General features: G+C 40.3%; 1 protein-coding gene across 3 annotated transcripts in view; it reads left to right on the plus strand.

Annotated features, from left to right (window-relative positions):
* The window catches only part of LOC122551780 (contactin-associated protein-like 5), a 1,278,965-nt gene that overhangs the window by 1,151,683 nt on the left and 108,091 nt on the right, over positions 1–19,191 (plus strand). For 2 of the 3 annotated variants that reach the window (XM_043694243.1, XM_043694244.1), the window contains one exon: positions 2,020–2,244. In XM_043694243.1, the coding sequence (XP_043550178.1) occupies positions 2,020–2,244 (225 nt within the window). Of the gene's footprint in view, positions 1–2,019; positions 2,245–7,828; positions 8,023–19,191 lie in introns of those variants that run through there. The other variant, XM_043694245.1, reaches the window with a different exon arrangement.

Consider the following 19,191-nt stretch of genomic DNA (forward strand, 5'->3'; position numbering starts at 1 on the left):
ACAGGGGTTGGAAATAATCAGTAAGAAGACTAGTTGTTCTTACCAGCCTTCCACATGTAAGTTTATAGACACAACAGATTTTGAGATGCATCTTTAGCTGGCGCGTATCCAATGACAACAACAACTTGTATTTATAACTAACTTTAAAACATCAAAAGGCACAAATCAGACAAGTATTTGATACAGAACCATAGCAGGAGGAGCCATGAACAATGACTAAAATAAGAGACAACAAGACAGAGTTTTAAAGAAGGTGAGAGAGGTGGAACACTTTTGTGAATGAAAGCAGAGGAGAGACAAAAGAGTGAGAGATATCACTGGAGATTAATTGTTTCATTGAGTTGAAATCCCCTGCTCTTCTTCAGGTATTAACATAGTATCATTTTGCCATATCATACTCACATCTTTATCTGAGGACAGAGAGAACCTCAATTTAACAGTTCATCATTTCTTTCAGTTTTGTACTAAAGTGTCAACCTGGATTACATACTCAAAAATCTCTGAATTCAGGCTTGTACTGTTATACATACAGCAGTTGGTTACACGTCCAACTGCTAAACAGGGCTGATACCAAGGAGGGAGTGGATTCAGTGCCAGAGGTTCAATCTTTCTTGCACTATAGCAGGAGGAAAATAAAATCTTTATTCTTATACAAGCATACTTTGCACTTTAATAACAGATGACTGTTTTAGAATCCCTACAGTGCGGAAGCAGGCTATTCAGCCTATCAAGCCCACACCAACCCTCCAAAAAGCATCCCAACCACCCTATCCCTGTATTTCTCATGGCTGACCCACCTAGCCTGCACATCCCTGGATACTGTGGGCAATCCACCTAACCTGCACATATATGGACTGTGGAAGGAAACCCACGCAGATGTGAGGGGAATGTGCAAACTCCACACAGGCAATCATCCGAGGATTGAACCCAGGTGCCTGGCGCTGTGAGGCAGTGGTGCTGACCACTGAGCCACTGTCCCACTCCACGCATGCGAGGTTATAGATAGAGGACAACTTCATAGAAGAGATAAAATATTTGATTGTCATAATTTTAAGTTTGTGAGAGCATAATAAGAAGAATGCAGTTTGGGCCCTCGAGACTGCTCTACCAATCAATAAGATCATATCTGATTCGACATTCCTCGGGTCCACTTTCCTGCCTTTTCCCTGGAACAGTTGATCCCTCTACTGCACCTTGTGCAGTTGCAGTGCGACTTCCCTACTCTTAAACTCCAACACCCCCCCCCGCCACCGCGAAATAAGGGCCAACATTCCATTCGCCTTCCTTATTACCTATATGCTTTTTGTGTTCCATGCACAAGTACCACCCCGGCCAGCTTTCTGCAGTTTTTTTTTCCATTTAAATCATATTCTGTTCTTCTCTATCCCCCTTCCAAAATGAACACCTTCACATTTCCCCACATCATTGGCCATTTTTGAGATCAATCCATCTTAGGCATTGCTGACAAAAGGAGCATTTTTGTGCATCTCTTGTTACCTTTAGAAGCAGCAGGGTCTTCTTCATGATTAGCTCTATGGTCTGCTCAGTCACAGTAGAAACCTCATAAGAGTAAATCATTATGGCACGGTTCATAACAGGCTAAGGGCAACAGATTTCCTTTCCCAAAGGAAACCAGTGAATCAGTTGGACTTTTACAACAATCTGACAGCTTCATTCTCACTCGTACTGACACCTGCTGTCTATTGCCAATTTGTTTTTAATTGAATTCAAATTCTGAAACCTTCACAATTGAATTCAAATCACATTTTGAAGCTGTTTAGATTGCTAGGATGGTAACATACCCATAGAGGTATAAACTGGAAATCTGTCTGATTTATATCTGTGATTCTCACCATTTACATTCATGACACAATTAAGTTTCAAAACAAATCATGGTTTGTTAGTCTCCAAATGGAATATTTATGGCATTCAGAATAAAGGTACCAATTTTACTGGAGACAGTAGTTAATGAAATTGCTGTGTATTCTTATTTACATGACACAATCTCTTTTTTCACAGAGGTTTCTGCTATTTTCGAGGTTGGAACGTCCCTGATCTACAACTTCCAGGAGTCTTATGGGCTTGCTAAGAATCTAAGTGCGCATTTATCTGCCATCTATATGGACAGGACAATTTCCACAGAGAACACGGCTTTCAGCTTCCGAACGACACGTGCACCCAGCATCCTGCTGTACGTGGACAGCTACCATGAGGAGTATTTGGCTGTGATACTACTCCAAAATGGTAAGATTGAATGAAGTGCAGATGTTCTTCCTGCAAAGCTTCAAATGTAATTGTACAATTTTAAGTATAAGGCAACAAGTGTCTGTGGGATAAGGCAGCATTGTGCTTACGTTACTGGACCATTAATGCAGAGGTCTAGACCAAGGGCCTCACGGTGGCTTAGTGGTTAGCACTGCTGCCTCATAGTGCTAGGGACCAGGATTCGGATTCCCGCCTTGGGTGACTGTCTGTGTGGAATTCTTTACACAGAGAGTGGTAAGAGCGTGGAATGCCCTACCTGCTAATGTAGTCAACTCAGCCACATTAGGAAGATTTAAACAATCCTTAGATAAGCACATGGATGATTTTTGGATAGTGTAGGGGGGCGAGCTGAGAATAGTTCACAGGTCGGCGCGACATCGAGGACTGAAGGGCCTGTTCTGCGCTGTATTGTTCTATGTTCTATGAGTTTGCACATTCTCCCTGTGTGTGCGTGGGTTTCCTCCAGGTACTACAGTTTCCTCCCACAGTCCAAAAGATGTGCAGGTTAGGTGAATTGGCCATGCCAAATTGCCCATAGTGTTAGACGCATTAGATTAGAATGGTGCTGGAAAAGCACAGCAGGTAGGCAGCATCCAAGGAGCAGGAAAATCGATGTTTCTGGCAAAAGCCACTCTAATCTGGACTCTGATCTCCAGCATCTGCAGTCCTCACTTTCACCCTATTAGATGCATTAGTAGGGGTAAATATAAGTTAGGGGAATGGGTCTGGGTGAACTTGTTGGGCTGAAGGGCCTGTTTCCATACTGTAGGGAATTAAATCTAATCTAATCTAAAGAATGTAGGTACATGAGTTCATTTTCACCGTGGCAGCTAGAGGATTTACCTCAAGTTAAGCAAACCTGAAAGAGAACCCTTAAAAATCTACTGTCGGTAGTAGGTTCTACAGAGCTACCAGATTGTAATTTAACAAATAGAAATCCATTCTGTTCACTCATGTATTCTGGGGAAGGAAATATATTATTACTGTCTGATCCAATCTGTGCATGACTTCAGACCCAGATCCATGTGACTGTCATTAATGCTGCTCTCCAAACTGTCCTCACAAGATGCACAGTTGTGCTTCAAGAGGATGACTTCTATTCTGAACCTTGTCATCACAATTTTGTAAATTATTTAACATTCGTGATTCTAGGCTATGTTGAAACTCTGATCTGAAACAGTCCAGATGGTTTTCCCCTAGATTTAGATTATTATTGATTATATATTGTATTCCAATATCAGACGATCATAATGCAATCAGGAAGAGTCAACATGGTTTAGTGGAAGGGAAAACCTGTTTGATGAAGATAAAACAACTCTTTCAGGATGTAACAAGCAACACTGGAAAAGAAGAACCTATAGATGTAGTAGAATTGGCCTTCCAAAAGTCATTTGATAAGATGGCTGATGCATCACAGGTTACTGCACAGATATAAAATTTTATCCGGAGTAATATGTTAACTTACATAATGGTTTGATTAGCTAATAAAAATTGAGTAATGGATAAATGTATCACTGTTGGCTGTACAAAATGTAACTAATGGATTACTCAGGGAACATTGCTGGCACTTCAACAATTTGTCGTACGTATCAATAAATTGAATGAAGAGCTGGAATATCTGTTGCTAAATTTACTGATGGCATAAAGGTATAGAATCCCTACAAAGTAGAAGCAGGCTATTTGGCCCAGTCTGAACAGTATCCCACCCAGACCCACTCCGTCCCTGTAGTTCCCATGGCTCATCCACCTAACCTACACATCCCTGAACATTATGGGCCAATTTAGCATGGCCAATCCATCTAACCTATTCATCTTTGGAATGTGGGAGGAAACATAGGGAGAATGTGCAGACACCACACAGTCACCTGAGGATGGAATTGAATGCAGGTCCCCAGTGCTGTGAGGCAGCAGTGCTAACCATTGAGGCACCTTACCAACCAAGTAGATAAGTGAGTAAGTTGTACAGAGAATATACCAAGTCTTCAAAGGAATATGAATAGGCAAAGTGAGTGGGCAAAAAATGGAAAATTGTGTAATATGTGGGAACTTGTGAAAGTTGCTTTGTTGGGAAGAATAGAAAGGCAGTATGTTATTTAAATATAGAGAGATTGCAGAACTCTTCAGAATAGAAGGATCTAGGTGTTGTGGTACATGGATCAAAAATGGTTTTCATACTACTTTCATGTGCTGATGTGAAAGCACAAAACAAAAACCATCAGGTTTCAGAATCACACAGGCATGTCTGCTGAGGAGTCTAGAATATTTTGATAAGAGATTTAAAATCAGTTTCGCACCTTCAAATATCACTATTAGACTTTTTGTTGTGGATGCATTTTTAATGCAACAATTAATCATGGAGTTCCATTCTGCAAAGATAATTTGACCATTGTTCTGACTGCCATTGTGAAAGTGTTGGCATGCATTACAATGCTTTTCTGTCTGGAGAAAGTGAAGTAATGTATTAGACAAATGTAATAGAAAATCATTTTGTTATCTTTGGACTGAGATTTAAACGTTGAGCTAGTATTTGCTTTGAGTGTAGGAAGGTAAATAGAATTTTGTGTTTATTGCAAGAGGAATTGATATAAATGGAGGGAGGTTCTGTTACAGTTACACAGAGCTTTGGTTGAATCACATCAGTGTTCAGTTTTGCTCTTCATAAATAATTGCATGGGAAGCAGTTCAGAGAAGATTCCTTCAACCAATTATGGGATGAAGAGAATATGTTGTGATGAAAAGGTTAGGAGTGTGTCCATTGATGGAACCGGCTCAAGGATCCAAGTGACCTATTTATTCTGTTCCTAATTTATATGTTTGTATAAAACATGAGATCCTGAGGAGACATGAAAGTGTAGATTTTAAGAGAATGCCACCCATTTATTTAGATTTGTGGAACATTTTCTTCTCACTCAGAGGATTGGTAGTTATTAGCATCCTCCCCAGTGAGCAGCAGAGAGGAGCAATTGAATCCGCTTCTGGCTGAGTTTAATAGTTTCTTGATTAAAAAGGGAGCCTAAGTTTATAGGGAGTAGAGGAGACTAGGCCCGACAATCGGATCAGATATAATCAGACAATGATGAGCCACATATAGAAACATACAGTATGGAGCAGATCCTTTGGTCCAACTCATTCATGCTGAGCAAGCTTCCCAAACTAAACCAGACCCATTTGCCTGTGTTTGGCCCTCTAAACCTTTCCTATTCATGTATCTGTCCAAATGTCTTTTAAATGTTGTAGGTGAACCTACATCTGCCACTTCTCTGGACAGTTCATTCCACATACGAACCACCATCTGTGAAAAGGCTGCCCCTCAGGTCCCTTGTAAACCTTTCGCCTCTCACCTTAAAATTATGCCCTCTAGTTTTGAACTTCCCTACCCTTAGGAAATAACCTTTACTATTCACATTATTTATGTCCTTTGTGATTTTATAAACTTCCATAAAGTCACCTTTCTACCTCCTATTCTCCAGTGAGAAGCATCCCAGCCTATCCAGCCTCTCCTTATAACTGAACCCTTCCAGTCCCGGCAACATCCTTGCTAATCATTTCTGAAACCTTTCCAATTTAATAATATCCTTCCTATAACTGTACACAGTACTCCATGTGTGGCCTCACCAATGTTCTTTACAACCGCAACATGACGAATTGTCAGTAATTCACTCCTGATACTCAAAAAATAAAAGTAGTAAATAGTGGAAGCATTCTATCTGAAGAATAGGAATTATTTGACAGTTCTGATGAAGGGTTGTCAGATTTCTTTCTGTCTTTAGAGATGCTGCTATACCTGCTGAGTATGTCGACCATTTTCTGTTTCAGATTTATAGCATCTGAAATATTCTGCTGTGGTATTAATGATACTTTAGGGTTACTGCTGTCATTGGCTTATGGGTTGGATTGGTCAGATTTCCTCAATCAATGGACAGAAAAATATTGTGTCCTAGTCAATCTTTCGTCAAATACATGTTAAACTAAAGTCAAAAAGTGTGGCACTGAGAAAACACAGCAAGTCAGGCAGCATCCAAGAAACAGGAGAGTTGACGTTTCGGGCAAAAGCCCTTCATCCAGAATGTGGGGTGGGGAGCTTCTGGAGCACACACACCAAACAACCCCACACCCTGTGGCCGACCACTCCAACTCCCCTTCCACTCCGCCAAGGACATGCAAGTCCTGCACCTCCTCCACCATCAAATCCTAGCCACCCTGCAGGAAGAATGTCTCATCTTCTGCCTTGGGACCCTCCAACCACATGACATCAACATCTATTTCACTTGTTTCCTCATCTCCCTTATCCCAGATCCAACCCTCAAACTTGGCACTGCCCTCTTGAACAGTCCTACCTGTCCATCCTCCTTCCCATCTATCCGCTCTACCCTCCACTCTGCCTTACCACCATCATCCCTCACATTTATCAACCTATTGCTTTCCCAGCTATCTCCCCCCAGCCCCACCCCTCCCTCCTATTTATGTCTCAGCCTCCCCCTACTCCCCCAACATTCTTAATGAAGGGCTTTTGCCTGAAACGTCAATTCTCCTGCTTCTCGGATGCTGCCTGAGTGACTGTGCTCTTCCAGCACCATACTCTCAACTCTGATCTCCAGCATCTGCAGTCCTTACTTCCTCCGAAATGTTAAACCAGCTCATCTATTTTGACTATGTCTCTCTTCACGGGATCTCTTGGTTACATCACAGAACTTTTCTGAATTAAAAACCATAGGGCTAAATCTTCATGCCCTAGAGAGGAGGAGGTGAGGTCAAGAAAGTCAAATAATTTATGATTTTTGACTGTAAATCCAGTGCCTTTCCCAAAGTGTGTTTGGTACAAAGTCTCTATATATGATCTTTGAAACCACAGTTGCCATTGTGAAAACCATCATACTTTTGAACTATCTTCCTCAAGCTATTTTCATGTGCTAATATAAGTTTTTAAAGTTCAAAAAAGAACCCAATCAGGTTTGCAGTTTCATGACCACAAGGGGATATCTTTGAAGAGTCTGGAATATTTTGATAGATAAGTCTGCAATCAGTTTGGTACCTTCACGTATCACTATTAGAAGCTATAGTATATTGTAGATGTATTTTTAATGTAGCAATTACTCATTAAGTTCTGTTGTGCAAAGATAACTTGACCATTATTTTGACCACTGTTGTGAAACTGTTGGCATGCATTACAGTACTTTTTCCAATGGAGAAAGTGAAATGATGATGAGACAAATAGCAATAGACTAAGATTTAAATATTGAGCTACCTTTAACTTTGAAAACTGAATGGCTCAATCATTTAATCTAACAAAACGCAAGTAACTGGTTTTACTTCACTGAGTGACAATCAATCAATTTCAAATGGAAGTGAAGCATCTGTGATTTTAAAAAGGATATCTGGGTATTTTCCCTTTTAATCGCTTACATTGTTGACATTTCCAAGAGTTTGTGTTGATATCTGTGTCAATATGAATGTCTGCCTAAGTTTAAAAATGTGCTGAACTCTACATGAGTGTCTAAAGAAGTTGTTCAATGATTTTCTGTTTTTGGTATTCCAACTGAGAAGTATTTTTAAATCCCCTCAGGTGTCAAACTGCTGTTTATCATTTCATACGGGCTTGTGGAGGAAAGTATTTTCGTGGTGTCAAGTGCCTTTGAATATGACAGCGCTATTAGATTGTTGGATGGTTACTTGTAGTGCTCAGTTCAAGAAATATTCCGAGGTTTGCCCAGAGAAATGACTGAATGAGAAGTTATATGACTGTACAAGAGGACACAAAGAGGGTATGGGACATCATGGGAATGTAAGAGACATTAAGGCAGCATCTGTGTCATGAAGAGGCACAAGACAGAATTGAGAGACCATTATACATGAAGATAAAACATCGATCTACAAAATCTAATGTTAGCAGTTTTCTATTTTCTATTCTGATTTTTAGCCAGTACCTGAAATGTAGTATTGAGAAAGTATCTTGAGTCATTATAGAAATACTGAGTGATGATAAACAATCAATAATTAGTAACCGTCTCACCATTAGTAGTGCTTGTTTTTCTCATTATCTCCAATTTGGTAATGAATTCTCATACCTTATCCCTTTTGCTTGCACTTGCTCTGCTCTACAGTTGACAAAGTAATTAATGTATTTTTTCCAAAATGACATAATATTTTTACAATAAGCTTTCAGATCTCTGAAGCAATGTTGTTGGTGTTTACTTTTATTTTTCAGGTTTCAGATTCAAAGAGTAAGATAAACAAACAGAAGAACCCTTTTCAGTTTTTAGGTAAAAAAAACTAACGATCTTGCAATAAGACTACTTCTACCTGGCCAAGTTAACGATTTATGTTTCAGACTTCACCACAAAGATCATTATAGTAATAGTACACCTGTACAAACCAAGTTTTTAAAAATATCTTTTTTCATTAAATGCATGTTTTCTCAATTATAAATACAAATAATGTTGATCATCAATGCTTATTCAAATATGAAGCGTGAAGTGATTTATTTTGTAAGGAAAAGTGCAGACTGACAATCCAAACAAAAGGGTATAATTCTAAATAGGGTAGAGGAGCAGAGGGATCTGGCTATGTAAGTGCAAAATTAATTGGAAGTAAGAGGACATCTTGAGAAAGACATCCATAAAGCATACCTTACGTTTTATTAATGAGGCACAGAGTGCAAGGACAAGGAGGTTATATTCAGTAAATAAATAAATTGCTGATTCAGGCTCAACTTGAGCATTGTGTCTGCTTCTGAGTGAGACAATTTAGTGAAAATGTAAGTTGAGAATATGGTGCAGGAAAAGCACAGCAGGTCAGGCAACATCTGATTGGCAGGAGAATCGACGTTTCGGGTAGAAGCCCTTCATCAGGATGATTCCAAAACATCAATTCTCCTGCTCCTCAGATGCTGCCTGATCAGCTATGCTTTTCCAGCACCACATTCTGGACTCTGATCTCCAGCATCTGCAGTCCTCACTTTCTCCTAGTAAAAATGTAAGGACATTAGAGAGAGTGCAGAAGGAAATCACAAATATGGCTCCAGGGATGAGAAACTTCAGCTATTTGGATAGATTGAAGAGACTGGTACTGTTTTCCATGGAGAAGATTGAAAGGAGATTTGAGAGAGGTGTTCAACAGCATGAGGGAAATGGACAGGGTTGACAAGGAAATACTATTTCCATTGGTAGAAGATTCATAGCACAGATTTTAAGTGGTTGGTAAAATAAGCCATCAAGATATGACGAAAAGTTTGTTCCACACATTGAGTGGCTGTGAACTGGAATGCCCAGTTTTATGTTAGATATGAGCACTGTATGAATGGCTAGCCAGTACAGCTACTGAATGCCTGTTTCTCCCAAGAAACTACAAGCTTCACGAATACTGCTAACATTGTACAAAGACACCAAAAAAAAAACAATTTGTCAAGCAAGGTTTATTAATCAAGGTAAAAACTGAGGAAGGTTGAAAAGCAGGCTCAATAATTAGCTTTTCAGATTTTAGAATTGTAAAGAATGAAAAGAGGCCAGTTAGCACATTTGCCTCTTGCTGGCATTTTAAATTAATTGTCCAGTTAGTTCCACTACACAGTTATCATACAACGCTTAACAGTTTCTTTCCCCTTTTAACTCACCTTTGAAAGCTACCACTGAATCTGCTTCAACCAACCTTTCAGTCACTGCACGTCAGACATGATAACTTGCTGCATAAATGTTTCTCCTCATGCTGGTTAGAATCATAGAGATCCATAGCACAGAGAAAGGACCTTTGATGGGTGATGTTTTTGTGCCCAACCCTTACCCATTTTCTCTGTGTAATTGAAGTTCCTTTTCCATGGCACTAATTTTGAATTCAGAAGAAAATTCCTTGATTGAGGACCTCGAGGGGAGCTTCACCTGTATATAACCAGTAACAAAGTTACTGCAATCCAGTCAGTTCTTCTACAACACGCTGATTGTGTTCTTGTGCAACCCTGCATTATAGATAAATCATGCTTGAGAAACAGCGCTCAAAGTATTGGTTCTGTAATCAGATTACTGCTAAGACACATTTTAAATTTTCACCTTTGAAAAACAACATCCCCAATTCGTAAATTCCATAACAGCAAGGACGCATTGACAAACACGCATTTTAGCAGGACGACCAGTATTGTCTTTCTGCTGTACACTGAAATTGTAATTTTTTTTTTCAAAGACACAGTTACATCACTGTTTTCCTTTCAAACTTGCTATACTAATGCTTTATGAATGACCTTGAGTTGGAGAGGTGCAAGCACAGTCTTCACAAGGACGACTCTTCAAGGTTAATGCAGCTTTCTTCCCCAGACATAGCTATGGTAACAGCTCATCTTTCCAATACCTGTAATGACAGAGTCGTATCCAGGGAATTAATTCTCTGTGGGTTTGCAGCCCTTATGTAAAATATGAAAGGACTTATGGATCACTGAAAATTCTCATCCTTTGTCTCCAAAATATATGAAAAAATATTAGCAGCCTGTGGCCATGTTTTATTGTTTGCTCTTGGTGGGTTTGTTTCTTTGAATATGTTCTTGGAATCAGAATGTTGATGGCAAGTCCAAGATTTATTACCCATTCCCTGATTATCCTTGAGAAGGAAAGTTGCCCACTTGAATCACGTCTTGAAAGTTTAATAAATAGGCAGCAGAAGTGAGCCATTCTAAAGGAGGTGACAGGAACGGAAGTTGCTGGAAAAGCTCAGCAAATCTGGCAGCATCTGTGAAGAGAAACCAAAGTTGATGTTTCGGGTGCAATGACCCTCCGAAACTCGAAAAGAGGTGACTGTCTCACAGTTATTGTCGCCCAAGTTCATGTTACTGTTGGTTGTGGAATGATGAGAGATCTTCACACCAGATTTCAGATTCAGATTTGGCATCTTGATGTTTGAATCTTTGCCAATCATTTCCAAACTATGTAATTGAAACAGGGATGCAAATATTGCTTTCAGCTCCGAGTTCTGACTTTCACAGACTGTGAGACAGCACACACACACACACGCACACCACCTTTGCCCTGTATATTTCGAGACAGTGCCTGTGCTCCCATCAGTCCAGGACTGTTCTTGGCAGCACTTTTAATTAGATCAGATTTGGACACTCGTCTTTGATGTAATGTTTCTGTGCGCACCTCGAGATCTCCTTCGGATAATCCGATTTTTGGATAATTGGTGTTCGGATAGTCGAGGTATTGAGAAGTCTTCACGCCCTTTTGAGAGGGTCTTCGATGTCCACCTATGGATCAATCAGGGCTTGATTACCCTTTTCAATCAAACCCAACTAGGCATTGACATGTTAATGAGGTGAATGTGAGCGCTGCAGATGCTGGCGATTAGAGTCAAGATTAGAGTTGTGCTGGAAAAGCACAGCAAGACAGGCAACATCCGAGGAGCAGGAAAATCAACCTTTTGGGCATCATGCCCGAGGATCACTCTGCCATCAATCTGCTGTGCTTTTCCACCACCACTCTAATACTGGCATGTTGATTAGAGTTGTGGAGGTGTTGGTGGCATGTAGGTCAGTATCCTTCTTCAAATAAGGGCGTGAGGTGACCCTTCATCTGGTAAACAACTCCATGTTTCTGATTGTCCTGGGGATGGCATTCAGGTCAATTCCATTCCATTCAAATTCAAGTGTATATTGTATTGTCTATAGCTGCTGGGTCAATTGTATACTGTCTATCTGTAGCTGCAGCCAGTCTGGATTCTGCAGCATGTTTATTTCAGTGTATTTGAGCACAGTCTCTTTTGGCTAAGACTTGTCTCAATTTCCCAGCAAGCCTCATTTATTGTCCCTCTTTTCATAAGTTCATCATTTTGAGCAGCCCTTCTGGCCACACTGAAGAATAAACACCCACTAGCTCAGTCCAGAGGTTGTGGCTAGATCCATCGGGTTTCTCAGATCTATTTGTTCAACAATTATAGCAAATATCGCTCTTTAAAAATTGCTAAATTCTGCTTTCCAAAATCACTTGCTTAGGTGTAAACAGCAAATAGACCTTAATTTCCATTAACCTTTTGACATTTATGTACAAGACAATCACATGAAAAACCCTTTGTAAATGAATAATTACCAAATCTCTGTTTTCCAGTTCTCACAATCTATAAACAAATGCATGCCCAATGCAGTGAATGTAGAGAGACATAATGGAGACGCATGCTACGCAGAATTGATTGCTTCGAATGTATCACTGAAACAACCGTCATGTATTTAGAGACCTGGTGAATCTGCAGGGGATCAAATTATTGAACTCTCAAGCGTACTGCACAGGTGCACAAAATGGGAAAATGCCCTAGGAAGTCAAATATTCAAGATGAGGGACGCAAATAGTAAAGTAATCCTGAGTGACTTTGAATGCTTTAATATAAACTACACACACTGAATGCCCTAATAGAGCTGCAAGTAACAGAATCAAACAAATAAAGCACTCATACTCACCACTTTGTCAGTTATGGTCGGAAACATTACTGGACAGTAATCAACAAGTTCATTTTTTATCGAAGACATTAAATAAAATATTTAAATCAAATCATTTCATGCATAAATGATAGTAAAATTTCTTTTGAGTGTATGAACTAAAAGCACCAGCAATAATTGCTCATTTAAAATGTTTTCTGGACTTTGTAAAGAGTAATCCTTAGCACCTTTAATATATTATGGGAACATCACCTCCTGCAAGTTCCCCTCCAAGCCACTCACCATCCAGACTTGGAAATATATCGCTACTCCTTCACTGTCACTGTCACTCCCCTTAAAGGCATTGTGAATTAGCCTACAGTATGTAGACTGCAGCGGTTCAAGAAAGCACCTCACCACCATGAGAGGGCACTTAGGGATAAGCAATAATACTGGCCCAGCTAGCAACTTACACATCCCAGAAGTGAATATAAACAAAATTATGACGATGTGAACTGTTTCAAAAGAAGGTATAAGGTGAAACTTAACATGTTGCATAAGGGGATGTCAGGACACTGGTCTGGGAAAAGCTTGGACAGTATACTAGAGCTTAAGGAGGACAGAGCAAGAGAGAGAGAAATAGAAAGATATAACAAGAAAATCCCCAAGTTTAGGATTTAAGCACAGCTACCATCAATGAAACAAAGGAAATTTGTGATAGCCAAAAAACTAGAATTTGACCTGAGCTGATGTGATTGATTGATTTACTGTCACGTGTACCGAGGTACATTGAAAAACTTTATTTACGAGCAATACAGGCAGATCATTGGAAGCAAGGATGGACAGATCAAAAAGACCGAGACAGAGGCATACAGGTTACATTGCACACGGCGTGCGCTAGGCAAAATCAATGTTAGCAAGGTCAGCATTGTTTGAGTCTACATTATCCATTCATCACGGCCAGGAAAAGGCTGTTCCTGAATCAGCTGGTGCGTGTGTTCAGGCTTCTGTATCTTCTGCCTGTTGGAAGAGGTTGTTGGAGATCATTACCAGGTTGCGATAGGTTTTTGATATTGGCAGCCATTCTGCGGCAGCGAGCCATATAAATGGTTGGCTTCTGAGCTGACTTGGGCTGTGCACACCACCTTCTGTAGTTTCTAATGGTCTTGGGCAGAGCAGTTGCCGTACTCTGGCCATTATGCATCAGGACAGTATGCTTTCACTGGTGCACCTGTAGATGTTGGTGAGGGTCCTTATGGATATGCCAGGTTTCCTGAGGAAGAAGAGGCATTGTTGTGTCTTCTTGATTGTTGTATCTACATGGGCAGTCCAGGACAGGTTGTCAGCTATCATCATTCCGAGGAATTCCGTGGGAGGAAGTTAATGAGGCAGGAAGGAGACAAACCCAGAAATTGCTGGAAAAGCTCAGCAGGTCTGACAGCATCTGTGAAGAGAAGTCAGGGTTAATGTTTTGGGTCCGGTGACCCTTTCTCAGAACCTTGGATCACTGGACCTGAAAGGTTAACTCTGATTTCTCAATCACAGATGGTGCCAAACCTGCTGAGCTTTTGCACCAATTTCTGTTTTTGTTTTTGTTACAGCATCCACAATTCTTTTGGTTTTGATTAAGCCCGTGGAGGATTCTGGAAAGAAGGATGAGAAATTTAAACAAGAAATATTGCCCAAGCAGGTGGCCTTATGAATTAATCATGATCCAGCAAGTGGAAAGAAGATACATTCTGAGCTCAAGTGACTGTAATAGTTAAATTTAAGACGAACTGTACCAATAAAGGCCAGGGCAGAAGGAGATGAAGACAAACTTCAATACAATGAAATATAAACTAAACTAAACAATGCGGGTAGATTGCTAGCAAATTTCTTGGTTAAAGAATTTGTTCCACTATTCACCATATTCACAGTTTTGTATGTGTGTGTTCTGCATATTATTTGGGTGTTGTTTATGTGTATTTATTGTGTGTATGTGTATTTGAGATTGCTCATCTGCACATGCAAATATACGAACAAGGAACAAGAGTAAGGAACCAAGCCTTTGAGCTTATTCCACCATTCAATAAGATCACGGCTGATCTGATTTTAACTTCAGTTCTACGTTCCTGCATAACATTGATAATCTTTCATCCCCGAGGTAATACGAATCTATCTATCTCTGCCTTCATCATATTTAAAGATTCTTCATCCAATGACTTTTGAGGAAGGGAACTCCAAACGCTCATAATCGTGTAAAATTACCCAAGTAATGGATAAGGCTTAGGGTGCCCATGCTGTCACTACCCTTGCATGGGCATTTAATGACCACTTCTGGGCTTTTTCCTACCCAGTCGTAACTGGAGTGCTGGCAGGAGGAGCTCAGAGCTGGTGGCATAGCCCTGCTTAAACTATATTGAAGAGTTCAATCATTAGTTGCACGTTCAGGACAGCCTATGATAGCAATTAGTTATTTCACCTGAGGCATATGCATAATAAGTTTGTGTTGACATATATCTCTGAATCACATCAAAAATTTAATACCTGTAAATAAAACATTGCACTATTTAGTGCAATTGAGAAGGTTTATTTGTTATGGTCATTAAGATTTACTGCTGCAATTTGGTTAACTGGAGATAATTCATTGGAAATGCCCTCATTCTGCTCCATTTTATCTTTCACCTTTCCTCCATTTCACTCAGTTTTGCTTCCAGTTTGTCTCTCTTTCATTTCTTTCTATATCCTGCACTCTTCCTTTAACCCTCTTTCTTTCCCTGTTACTATTCATCTTCCTGTGTCCTTTACTGTTTGTCTCATTTTGTTTCTCCCATTATGATATTTTATTTATTCCCTTCTGGTTTCACCTTCAATCAATTCAGTTTTCTCCCCCTTGCTTCACTTCAGTCTCATGCATTCTAGCAATCTCAACAGTCCCTTTAATTTTCTACCTGGCCTCCAAGGACTATTAAGGAAAATGAATGTGAGTGAGACTGAAATGGTTTATTGTTGACAGTGTGGTGCTGGAAAAGCACAGCAGGGCACGCAGCATCTGAGGAATGGAAGAATCAACATTTTGGGCAAAAGATCTTCATCAGGAATGAGACTGTGAGCTGAGGAGGGTAGAGAGATAAATGGGAGGGGTGTTGGGCTGGGGGAAAGATAGCTGAGAGTGTCATAGGTACATGGAGGTGGGGTAATGGTGATTGGTCAGAGAGGCGGGTGGCGTGGATAGGTGGGAAGTAGTTTATTGTTTGGCTGCCAATAGTGGAATGTAGGGAGATTAAAAAAAGCAAAAGGAGGCCAAAGTCCAGAGAGTTTTGAGATAAAGAGTTTGGTATCAGAGTTTTGCAGAGTCAGGAGGCCTCTAAAGTGGTGATTGGAACCCATTTCCAGGATTCTCAATTCCAGCAAGTTTTACCGAAGTGCAAGAAAGAGTCCATACACTGCACTGCTGCACATGTCAACCCTAATGTGGGAGAAGATAGTTAACCCTCCCCTCCCCCCCAAACCCAACTCACAAAATTGATTAAGTTGATTTTGTCAGGAAACATGGTTCATGGCACCTCACAGAAGTCATGAATGTAGTCTTGAGTTGAAAAAAGCTAATGAGGCATCTAGTAATCTTTTTTATGCTGCCAGCCTTTGCCTGGCCTTCATAGCTGCCCCTCCAAGTGCCCCTGAGGTAACAGCTACCACCTCTCCCAATCGCCCCCCCATCGCCGCCACCACCACCACCATCGCCACAACAATGCACTCAGTGGGTCGTTCAACAAGGAAGACTGATTGTGGGGTCAGGAAATTTTCAGTGTCTGTCACCTTGAAGAAAATCTGGTTTATTGGATTGCAAGGTCAAGGAATGATTTGAAGATGACAATTTAAAATTTGCGGAGATCGAAGGTTGAAGGAAATATAAATCAGTTAGGACGGAGAGATGGTCGGTGAGAATGGTGGATGAGGAATGGTCGGTGAGGATGGTGGGTGTGTGGGTCTTCATGCAGATTTAGAAAGAGCCAACCCAGGTATGAATGAGCCTTTTGGAGCTGGGCATGGTTGAGAAATCAATCTGGAGATCATTGACAAAGTTGAATCTAGAATATGTCAAAAAGAATTTACGATGCAGGTGGGATGAGAGAACGGGTGGAGTTATGAGGCGATGAACGGGTTCTAAGGTCAATTCAGGTAACATTAAGGATGCCAATGTTAAGAATGCTCCAGTTCAGTCTGAAACTGGGAAGGGCCACAGAATTAATTTCAATGTTACAGAGGACAAACATTAAGAACTTTGCTCCTGGAAAGGTTGACTTGAGGAAGTTATGGCTCTTCTAAGGCAGCACATTGATCAAGTTTTTTGAAAAGAGGTTACACTGTTTTATAGACCATAAGACGTAGGAGTAGAAGTAGGTAATTTGGCCCATCGAGTTTGGCCTTACTGTGAACCTGACAATGTCTCGTTACAGTATTTTGCAGATATAGTAAGTAGAAATACTTGCTTATACCTCTACCTCAAGATGCATTTTATATAGCCTATTTTATTGTGAGTTAAAAATCACACAACACCAGGATATAGTCCAACAGGTTTAATTGGAAGCACACTAGCTTCGAAACCTGTTGGACTATAACCTGGTGTTGTGTGATTTTTAACTTTGTACACCCCAGTCCAACACCGGCATCTCCAAATTATTGTGAGTTGCCCTCAACATTTCTTTTCTTTGGAAAGATTCAGTTAAACCTTTAAAATAGCAAATTCCTAGTGCCATGATATGATAGTTCAGGGTGCCCATGCAACTACATTAAAAATGAGCATACAGAGAATAGATTTAGGTAGACTGTGGAAAAAGTGAGGAAGGTATATTTGGAATCAATCAGAAAGGAAGACTTTAGTAGACCTAAGGGTAGAAATAACAATCAGAGCCTTTTTCTTCATAGATTTAATAAAATAGCAGATCTCAAATTTTGGACAGATGGATTATGATTTTGTTAAGGGATAGATCATCGAACTGTACAGTACAGGAAGGGGTCCTTTGGTTCATGATGTTGTGCTGAACATGATACCAAATTAAACTAATCCCTTCTGTCTGCCCTTGGTCCATATATCTCCATTTCTTGCATATTTATGAGTATGCCTAAAAAATCTGTTAAACACCCCTATTGTAACTGCCTGCACAGCCACCCAAGGCAGCACGTTCCAGACTCCCACCACACTCCTTGAAAAAAACCTTGCCTCACAGAATCCCTACAGTGTGGAAACAGGCCACCCAGCCCAACAAATGACCCTCTGAAGAGCATTCCACCCAGGCCCATTTGCTTGTAACCCTACATTTCCCATAAGCAACTCATCTAACCTATATATCCCTGAATGCAATAGGCAACTTAGCAAGGCTAATCCACCTAACCAGCACATCTTTGGACTATGGGAGGAAATGGAGCACCCAGCAGAAACCCACACAGACATGGAGAGAACATGTATATTCCACGCAGACAGTTGACCGAGGGTGGAATTGAACCAGGATCCCTGGCGCTTTGAAGTAGCAGTGCAAACCACTGAGTCACAGTGCCACCCTTTGAACCTTTGTTGAACCTTCTCCCTCGAGTGTTAGACATTTCAATTCTGGAATAACACTTGTCAAAATTTGCACTTCCCAATGTATTCCCTTTCAGTCTAAAAATGATGTAAATGAAGATGTTACATTTCACATTTCGCAAAATGACACTGCTTTGATGATTCACTATCCATATCTGTTCCCACCTTCTGTTCATTCATCTCTTTTCTTATCCATTCACGGAAAATGGGTGTCACTGGCTAGGCCAGCATTTATTACCTCAGAGTCAGCCACATTGCAATAGACCATACTACATGTGGATAGAAGATTTCCTTCTTTAAACAGAATAAGATTGGTTTTCACAACAAACATTACATGGTCACAATTAGGCTCACTTTTTACTGAATCTGCCAAAATAGGAATTATACTAACGTTCCCGGAACTTTAACTTGGGGCTCTAGATTACAAATCCAGTGACATTATCACTATGCTGCCATCTCCCTCTCATTCTCAATAATATAAGGAACAAATATAAATGCACATCTTTATTTTATATTATCCTCTGATATGCATATGAAATAATCTTCGGTGGCTGTTCAAGAATGATAGTTAATTAATTGGCAGCTTCTCTTACACACCACCGAATTCACTTTTCATCATTGAAGGTGAATGTATGTCACAAGATTCTCATCTGTAAATCATGTCAGGATCTCACCTCACACTATGACCACATTTTCAGCTCTCCATTGCAGCAAAAATGGAGGAAGTGGCCCACAATTGCAAGACCTGCCGCTGAACTCAGTGCATCCTATTTTCACAGGATTGGGAGTGGGTTGGGTTTTGCCCATGCACACCTCATGAAGGCAACTGAACAATTAAACTACCAGCTGTGAAAATAGAAGTGAAATTTCACCATTTCTCAAACCCAGAGTGTGCACAATAGATTTGTTAAAAACATATTTAAACATTGTGGTCTTTTTTTTTGGATAGCCAGGCTATACCTGAAGGAAGATAACA

Source organism: Chiloscyllium plagiosum, chromosome 7, assembly GCF_004010195.1.
Source record: "Chiloscyllium plagiosum isolate BGI_BamShark_2017 chromosome 7, ASM401019v2, whole genome shotgun sequence".
NCBI classification, from domain to species: domain Eukaryota; kingdom Metazoa; phylum Chordata; class Chondrichthyes; order Orectolobiformes; family Hemiscylliidae; genus Chiloscyllium; species Chiloscyllium plagiosum.